At 55.4% G+C, this 9,664-nt stretch overlaps 1 protein-coding gene across 1 annotated transcript; it reads left to right on the top strand.

Annotated features, from left to right (window-relative positions):
• The first annotated feature begins 1,134 nt into the window (after positions 1-1,134).
• On the top strand, positions 1,135-8,986 carry KCND1 (potassium voltage-gated channel subfamily D member 1). The gene is made up of 6 exons (XM_025982420.2): positions 1,135-3,970; positions 5,303-5,465; positions 5,571-5,654; positions 5,746-5,844; positions 6,116-6,366; positions 7,558-8,986. Exons 1-6 carry the CDS (start codon positions 2,850-2,852, stop codon positions 7,781-7,783), a joined length of 1,944 nt encoding a protein of 647 aa, XP_025838205.1. The 5' UTR covers positions 1,135-2,849; the 3' UTR covers positions 7,784-8,986.
• Positions 8,987-9,664: the final 678 nt, after the last annotated feature.

Here is a 9,664-nt window from a genome sequence, read left to right as displayed (position 1 = left end):
GAGTAGGTAAATAAGTGATGGGCAGGGCTATTGATGGACAGATCGATGGGTGCAGGGGATATGTAAGGATAGGGTGGCAAATAGGTGGGTGGGGTGAATATGCAGATGGAAAAGTGAATGGGTGGATAGGGGGATAGGTAGAGCAACTGGTTGTCTGGGTGGGAAAATGGATGGATAGATGCGTGGTGGGTGGGCAGAAGGATGGAGAAATGGTCAAACGGGAGTGTGATGAGTGAGCAAACCAAAGATTATGTGGGTGGGTAGATGATTGAAAGGGGAAAACTGGTCCTGCCTTATTTCTCCCCCACTTCACCACACCTCTAATTACTAAAAATTTGGCTTCCTTTGTGTGCCTTGCCCCACGCCATCCCCTCTCACATCACTCCATTTAATGCCCCCACCCACCCACAGCGGTACAGTCAAGTTGGGGTAACTCCATCTGACAGCTGAGGATGCAATGCAAGTCACTTGCTCAAGGACACAGCAAGTCAGTAGCAAAGCTGGGGTTCAGACCCACCCATGGTCTGAGGCACTGGATACCCAGTGCTCTGTGGCACCTGGGAGCAGAGCCCTCTAGGGGACAAGACATGAGTCAAGGCTCCTGGACACAGATGGATGAGGCAGACTGCCCCCTCAGAGAGGGGTCTGCCTGGGAAAGAACCTGGTATGGGGGTGGAACCCGGCTTGTCCCCATCCTGGCTTGTCCCCATTCATACTCCTTTTACTCCCTATTTCCCCGTGTGAAAACTGGATGGTGCTCCATTCCCACATCAACAGTCTTGGTCAGAGCTGGGCTCTAACCCGCACGCCCCCACACCCAGGGAGTAATCTTTGGGGTCCTGGCCATCTAGAGAAATGCCCCCACCAGTCCCTCCATCCACCCCCTTCTCCAGCCCTTCTACAGCATGGGGGCAGGGAGGGGACACAGCGCTGCATCATTCCCCATGGCACTCCGCTCTGGGGCCATTAACAGACGCCTCCCCATCCTCCCCATCGATCGGATCTGCTAAGTGCTGCTGATTCAGACGGGTGGGGGTGGGGGCCCCTGGGGGCAGAGGGGGTAGGCGCTGGGCAGGAAGAGGGGGGAGTCCAGGAAGGAGGTGGGGAGAACTGGCAGAGCTCCCTGCCACCCCCATTTTCCAGATGACGCGACTGAGGCCCAACCAGCTTTGTAGGAGGCGGAGTCTCCCCAGGGTCCCTCTCAGGCTGTCCTAGGGGAGGGGGCCCTGGGAGCCACAAGGCCCCTCCCTGCCTCTCTCCAGCTCCCGGCGAACTCAGAGGGGCGGGGAGAGAGAACCAGAGGAGGAGGAGAACTCGGGCAGCTCTGCAGAGGGGGGCAGGAGCTCCGGTGTTTGGTACCCCCAGCCCCACCGCTGTGGCCGCTGCTGCAGCAGGGACTCAGGTGAGGACGGCCCTTGGGGAGGGGGAGGGGGCCACCAACAGTGCTGTCCTTGTCCTTCCCTGGGCCAGCCCCCATGCCCCAGCCTGTCCTGGGATAGTCCCCAGGGGTTCTGCTGGACCTGGTCCTTCCAGGGAGCCAGCCCCCTCCCCCTGCCTGTGCTGCCTTCTCCTCTCCCGGGCCTGGCTGTGGCTGCTTCTCCTCTTCTACCGCCGCTGCTGCTCCGGCCACTGCCCAGCAGCACACACCGCCAGCCCCTCGGGGTGTGGTTTCCCCAGACCAGCCCCTAACGGTGGGACGCAGCTTTCCCCACCCCCCAGGCCTCCCCCTGCTCCTCCCGCAAGGCCCATCAGCCCCCCCTCTTTGGAGACACACCCAACTCTCTTCAACACCCCACCCCGCTCTCCAACCCATTTGGGGGGGGAACCCCCTCCTCCTAGTCTTTATCCATCCTCTGGATGCTCTGGGGCTGTGCCCAACTTCCAATTGAGCCCCAGGGGGCTTCCTCAGGCCCCTTTCCTCCTGGAACTCTTGAGAGGATGGACTAGACTTTCTCAGCAAATCCCCCCCATACCCCTCTCTCTCTCAGACACCTCTGTCTCTGAAAAATAACCTAGCCCCAAATTGACCCGTTTGGACACCCCATTCCCTCCTCCAGCCCCTCTAGGGGGCTTCACCTGACTTTCCTTCCCCAGAACTCCAGTAGAGTGTCGACACCCCCCCTCAGGCTATTCTTGGCAGCTCCAGGCACTCCCAAGACACCTTGCAGCCTCTTTACAACCTCCTGGTTCTATAGCCACCTCTTCTGAGCGTGAACCCCTTTCCTGAAACCACGAGGGAGCTCCAATTCCCTAATCTTTTCCCTAGAAGTCTTGAGGGTGTGGAAGAGCCACCTCGCTTTTCTCAGGCCCTCTAGACCCCCCCCCCCAAACACTCTTGGCCTCTTTTAAACACCTCTGGTCCCATTTCTACCCCTCTGTGGCTGCCTCTGTCCCCTCTCCAAGCCCACGAAGGGGTCACAGTCTCATCTGCCATCAGAACTCCTGAGAGTGTGGACAACTTCCTGGGGTTTCTTGCTGCCCCCCAAGACACCCCAGATCTCTTGCAGACACACTGCTGAGCCCTCTAGAGCCATCTCGGTCTCTCCAAACACTCCCTCAGACGCTTCTTGGCCCCTCTAGGCGCCCCTTTTCTGCTCCTCCCCATGCCCCCTAGCCCCTTCTAGGCAGGTCCCCCAAGAGATCCCCCAAGTCCCTCCCAGACCCGCTAAATGCCCCCCAAGCCCCTGACCGTCTCTCTAGTCCCTCCTGGTTCCTCTCGGCCTCTGTAGACACCCCCAGTTTGCTTGTGTGAGTGGCCCAGGGCCTCTCCAAGCCCCTACCATCCTGGAGACAGTCACACTCTCCTAAAGGCCACTCCCCAAGTCTCCGTGGGCCTGGGGAGCGGCAGGATGGCGGCGGGCGTGGCCACGTGGCTGCCCTTCGCCAGGGCGGCTGCGGTGGGCTGGCTGCCCCTGGCCCAGCAGCCCCTGCCCCCTGCACCGGGAGTGAAGGCTTCCCGAGGGGATGAGGTTCTGGTGGTGAACGTGAGCGGACGGCGCTTTGAGACCTGGAAGAACACTCTGGACCGCTACCCAGACACACTGCTGGGCAGCTCGGAGAAGGAATTCTTCTATGACGCCGACTCTGGCGAGTACTTCTTCGATCGTGACCCGGACATGTTCCGGCATGTGCTGAACTTCTACCGCACGGGCCGACTGCACTGCCCGCGGCAGGAGTGCATCCAGGCCTTCGACGAGGAGCTGGCCTTCTACGGCCTGGTGCCCGAGCTCGTGGGCGACTGCTGCCTCGAGGAGTACCGGGACCGCAAGAAGGAGAATGCCGAGCGCCTGGCGGAGGATGAGGAGGCCGAACAGGCGGGGGATGGCCCCGCCCTGCCGGCCGGCAGCAGCCTACGGCAGCGGCTCTGGCGGGCCTTCGAGAACCCGCACACGAGCACCGCGGCCCTCGTTTTCTACTATGTGACGGGCTTTTTCATCGCCGTGTCGGTCATTGCCAACGTGGTCGAGACCATCCCGTGCCGCGGGCCCGCGCGGCGGCCCCCAAGGGAGCAGCCCTGCGGTGACCGCTTCCCCCTGGCCTTTTTCTGCATGGACACGGCCTGTGTGCTCATATTTACGGGCGAGTACCTCCTGCGGCTGTTCGCCGCCCCCAGCCGGTGCCGCTTCCTGCGGAGTGTGATGAGCCTCATCGACGTGGTGGCCATCCTGCCCTACTACATTGGGCTCTTTGTGCCCAAGAACGAGGACGTCTCGGGTGCCTTTGTCACCCTGCGCGTGTTCCGGGTGTTCCGTATCTTCAAGTTCTCCAGGCACTCCCAGGGCTTGCGGATTCTGGGCTACACACTTAAGAGCTGTGCCTCTGAGCTGGGGTTTCTCCTCTTTTCCCTTACCATGGCCATCATCATCTTCGCCACTGTCATGTTTTATGCTGAGAAGGGCACAAACAAGACCAACTTTACTAGCATCCCTGCGGCCTTCTGGTATACCATTGTCACCATGACCACACTTGGGTGAGTGCAGACTCTGTTGGGAGCTGCCCAATCAGCCACACACTCACTTTTTTTCTGTAAGATTAAGGAGGTTAGATAAATTATCGCTTTTTCTCCATTTGCGCCTCGGTCCGCTCTTCTCTAAAAATGGAGGGAGTTGGACTAATCTCCAAAACCCTTGCAACTCTGGCAATGCCTTCCCTTTCCAGGTCAGGAGACTCAGGTTCCAAGGATGTTCTTAGCTGCACTCTTTCTGTTGATCTTGTTCCCTCTGGACCTGTTTACCCCCTGTGTCAAATGAGAAATTATTATCCCTTCATCATCTAGAGGGGATTTGGTGACATCATGGTTGTGAATGTTCTCTGAAAGTTTCTGTTGTAGGATACCTAGGTACTGGCTTTCCATTACCTCCTTTTCCAATCTTGAGGACCCATGTCTCCCAAACATCCAGAATCATCTGCTGTATGGGGTACTACCTCTGTGGCTTTGTGATTCTTGATGTGCTCCAGGATGAGGTATTTTCTGCATTATTTTTTGTAGTGTTGATCCTTGAGAGGGAACAGTTGGGATAAAGGCATCAAATGGAATCACCAAACTCATGTTGTTCTTAAAGACATTGTCTAGGGCAGATACTGCGATCCTTCTCTAAATTTCCATCACTGAGATAAGGTGTACAGTTGCTCCCCAAGGGAGCAGCCCTGCGGCAACCGCTTCCCCCTGTGTGATCTTGAGCAAGTTAGTTATGGAACCTCCCTGAGCTTTGGTCTCCCCACCCCGACCCCGTGAAACAAGTTGGTAAGATTGGCACTGTACCATCTCTGTGGGAGAGGAGGTGGCATGGAAAAAAGGAGGAGGGAGTTTCCAGGCTCCCCCCCTATTTTTTCATATGAGAACAGTTTCAAGGCTTCTTCTGGGGTAATAAGATGGGGTCCTACTTAGAGAAGGCAAGACAGATGTAAGCAAAACCAACAGAGCACTTCTCCCGAGATTCAGAGCCCCTCAGCTGGCTTGTGGTGCCGGGACTCTCTCCCCAGGAGACTATATTTACTGCCTATGACTTCCTCCTTCTCCCCTCTGCTTGGTATTAATAGATTTCCAGCTGACTCAGATGCTCAGTGCACAGCTCAGATGGGGGTAGCAGATGGTAGGAGCCACGGGCCAATTTCTCATTTGACCCCCACTGGTGGCCAGAGAGGTCTTTCCCCCATTTTGCAGAGCAGAGAAACTGAGGCTCAGAGAGTTTCAGTGCCTGGCCGGGGTTGCAGAGTACATCGGGTTGGATGGGATGGAGTGGGAGAACGGACAGGTGGGTGGGCACTTTTCTTGACCTTGGCTTACTTCCCCTGGCCCCAGCTACGGAGACATGGTGCCCAGCACCATTGCTGGCAAGATTTTTGGATCCATCTGCTCCCTCAGTGGTGTCCTGGTCATTGCACTGCCTGTGCCAGTCATCGTGTCCAACTTTAGCCGCATCTACCACCAGAACCAGCGTGCTGACAAGCGCCGAGCACAGCAGGTAACTGCCTCTTCGGTCTTTGTACCCGTTACCCATTCCCCACACCCCCAGCTAGTGCACTCTGTGTCTTCCCATCTGACCCTTTATCTTCTCCTTTCTCTGTAGAAGGTGCGCTTGGCAAGGATCCGGTTGGCAAAGAGTGGTACCACCAATGCCTTCCTGCAGTACAAGCAGAACAGGGGCCTCGAGGTGGGGAGGGGCCTGATTTGGGGTTGGGGGTGAGCAGTGACAGGAGGAGGAAGCTTCTGACCTCATTCCTCTGCTCCTCCATCCACTCTAGGACAGTGGCAGTGGGGAGGAACAGGCACTGTGTGTCCGGAACCGTTCTGCTTTCGAGCAACAACATCACCACCTCCTGCATTGTCTAGAGAAGACGACGGTGAGGCCTGATGAGAGGTGGTGTGGCAGAATGAAGGGAGGGGTTCCTCTGCGCCCAAGCCAGATCCCTCCCTGGGATGGGGGGCTATTTCTTGTGGAAATCACACAGGGCTTTCTGGAAGAGGCCCCAGTACGGCTGAGCCTTGCAGGGTGGGCAAGGGAAGGGAAGTGAGAGTGACTTCCAAAAAGGAAGGAGCAGCCTAAGCAAAGGCCTAGGGGTAAAGCCAGTTCTTCTGTGCTGCCTTGTGACCATGCCTCTCATCTTCCCACAGTGCCACGAGTTCACAGATGAGCTAACCTTTAGCGAGGCTCTGGGTGCTGTCTCACTGGGGGGCCGCACCAGTCGCAGCACCTCCGTGTCCTCCCAGGCAGTGGGGCCTGGCAGCCTGCTGTCCTCCTGCTGCCCCCGCAGGGCCAAGCGCCGTGCCATTCGCCTTGCCAACTCCACTGCTTCAGTCAGTCGTGGCAGCATGCAGGAGCTGGACACACTGGCAGGGCTGCGGAGGAGCCCTGCCCCTCAGAGGTAAGCACCCCCACCTGCTGGCTACCCCCTGGGGAAACTCAGAGCATGGACCGGGTTGAGGAGGGGCAGGGTCTGAGATTTCACGACCTTGACCTTCTGGAATTTATATTCTAGTGGAATGAGACTGTTAATAAACACACAGATGATGTAGTGTGTTAAGTGCCAAGAAGAGAAATAAATCAGGGCTGGGGGACAGAGTACAGAACAGGGTATAATACAGTTTATTTTATTTTTTTAAAGATTTATTTATTTATTTATCTATTCATTCATTCATTCATTCATTCATGAGAGACACAGAGAGAGAGGTGGAGACATAGGCAGAGGGAGAAGCAGGCTCCTCACAGGGAGCCCAATGTGGAACTCGATCCCCGGACCCGGGATCACACCTGGAGCCAAAGGCAGATGCTCAACTGCTGAGCTACCCAGGCGTCCCTATGATGCAATTTAAATAGCGTGGTCAGGGAAGGCTTTGTCAAGGTGACTGAAGGAGGGGAGGGAAGGAACTGTATGGATATCTAGAGGAAAAGCAGTCAAGACAGAGCAAACAGCCTGTGCAAAGGCCCTGAGGCAGGAATGGGTCTGCGTGTTCGAGACACAGCCAGGAAACTACTATGAGTAGAGTGGAGTGAGATAGGGGGAGAATAGTAGGAAGTAAAACCAGAAAGGAACAGGGACAAGGTTGTGTAGATATTACAATAGATCATTGTGAGAATTTAGGCATTGTCAGGAGTCACTATAACAAAGAACATTTTTGTATGTGTGCTCATTATGTTCCAGGTGCCATTCTGAACATTTTGTAGCACTTCTTATTCTCATTTAATCTCCACAGTGACCTATGAGGTAGGAAATACTGTTATTCCCATGCGTGCTCATTATGTTCCAGGCCAAGTACTTTGTAGCATTTCCTATCTCATTTAATCTCCACAATGACCCTATGAGGGAGCATGTTATTCCCATGCTACAGATGAAAGAGAAAGGAGAGGTTTAGAGGGGCCAAAGTGAGACCAGAATTTTAACCCAGGACCTCCTGATGCCAGAGCCCTCACTGGGCACTATCATAATTGAGGATGTAGGTGAAGCATTTAGCACTGTGTCAGGGACCCAGTAGGCACTCAATAAATGTCATGATTGCTGTGGCAAGTATTAAGATGACCTTTTAAGAAGATTGCGTCTCCCCACCATTATCCACAGCCGCTCAAGCCTCAATGCCAAGCCCCATGACAGCCTTGACCTGAACTGCGACAGTCGGGACTTCGTGGCTGCCATCATCAGTATCCCTACCCCTCCGGCCAACACGCCAGATGAGAACCAACCCTCCTCCCCCGGTGGTGGCGGTGGGGCCAGCAGCACCCTCAGGAACTCCAGCTTGGGCACCCCTTGCCTCCTCCCAGAGACTGTCAAGATCTCTTCCCTGTGAGCTGTGGGCCTGCCCATCCAGAGGGCCCTCTCAGTTCTTGGGGACTCCTTTCCAAAGCCATATTTTGGGGAGGCGGAGAGGGGCAGGCCTGGGGACCCCTTCTGCCCCCCACTGAGAACTATGCAATGGAGTTTCATGGAATGGCTTACCTGTGTGGGGAAGTAGCCAGGGAAGGGGAAACTTTCCCCACCCCAGATAGTTTTTCCAGGGGGCACTGAATTGCTGGGCTTCCTCAGCAAACCCCACCCCCACCCCCCAGCCTCCTTGCCCCAGCACACTGGGACTGGCCTCTCTTCCCCAGCTGGCCTCCTGCATGCTCCTCCTCTTGGGCACCTGGGCTCCCACCTGATATATGAGCTCTGGCCTGAGAAGGAGAGATGAGATTTCCTCTTCTATCTGGCTGGGCTGTGGAGGTTTGGGGGTTCAGAGAACCTTCACCTCTGATCTGGCCTCTGGGAGACATCCCCACCCTCCACGATTCTGAAGCTTGGAATGCAACCACAGGCTTCCTGGGCTGTGGCCTCAGCAGTGACCTGCCACCACCCCCTGCCCTGCCTTGGCTCAGGGGTCAGGCTGCCTTTCCCAGTACACACAGATAGCACAAACACTACTCCCCTCTCCTGGCTGCTGGAAACAGGTCCCTTCAACCCTGTACTCTGCTGGGCCCCCAGCAAACTCGAGCAATAGCAGCTGCTGCTGTGACATTATGCAAAGCCCCTGCCCAGTCTGCTGCAGTATTTAGACCTGCCCTAATCAGAGGGGCCACCTCCAACTCCTCCTTTCTTCTCCTCTAGTTTGCTTCCTTTCTGGTTGGGCTGGAGTCTGGACTGGCTGAGATAAGAGCCTAGTAGCCAGCGAGAGCTGGGCTATGTTTGAAGATCATACCTGATTCCATGTTATTGGGCAGGAGTCTAGAAGCATCAGGGGCTGAGACCTGGGTTGTTCCCAAACTCTGGGAGTTGTAGGAGGGCAGGAGGGACTTCTTGATCTCTATCTCTTCCTCCTCCTCTCCCACCCCAACAATGCCTTTTCACATATTCCTCTTTCTTTTCCCTCTCGGGTCACCTTCCGGAATTCTGTGTCTTCTCAGGCTGAAATCGGGCATCATCTCAGGTTCCCTGTTCCCCAGCACTGTCCCCGTGGAGCTGGTGGCTGCCAAAGATGTAGTTTCCATCAGTCAATAAAACCTGAGAGGAGAGATGAGGATGAGCACCTCCTGGCTCTGTGGGTTCAGAGGCTGGGTTGGGCTGAGGGGTTCAAAGTACTCTGGTTTCAATTTCTTTCAACTTGGAGAAAGGCTGGTATGGGTGCAGGTATTGGGAGGTCGATGGTTGGTGACATGTTCTGGAAGATGGGGATCTAGGAGAACTTAAAAGAGGGTGGTTTGAAGAACTGAATCTACAGCCACCCAGCGAAGCAGGCCAGGAAGTCTGGAGACATGCCCCTAGGACAGCATCTGCTCCAGCTCTGTCACTCACAGATGGGGAAACTGAGACCCAGAGTGGCATATGCTTGGTTAGAGGAAACTGAAACCCAGGCTTCCTGACAGCAAATGGCTCTGAACTGAATCTTAATTAAAAGCATCTCTCAGGGGCACCTATCTGGCTTACAGCATGCAGCTCTTGATCTTGGGGTTGTGAGTTCAAGCCCCACATTGGGCCTAGAGCTTACTTTAAAAAAAAAAAAAGAACTCAAGATTAAAAAAGAAGAAGGAAACCTCAGTTTGGCACACTCCTCTTCCTTGTGGACATCTACATTCTCTCTCCTGGGTTACTGGGTACACTAGACTAGTTTGTGATTGAGCTCTGTGGAGGACTGAGAAGACAGACCCTGGATTTGGGTTGACCTGGGTTCCAATCCCTGGGTGAGGGAGTCATTTAA

The sequence above is a fragment of the Vulpes vulpes genome, chromosome X, assembly GCF_048418805.1.
Source record: "Vulpes vulpes isolate BD-2025 chromosome X, VulVul3, whole genome shotgun sequence".
NCBI lineage: Eukaryota > Metazoa > Chordata > Mammalia > Carnivora > Canidae > Vulpes > Vulpes vulpes.
The sequence above is the reverse complement of the archived record's forward strand: the minus strand, read 5'-3'. Positions and strand labels throughout refer to the sequence as shown.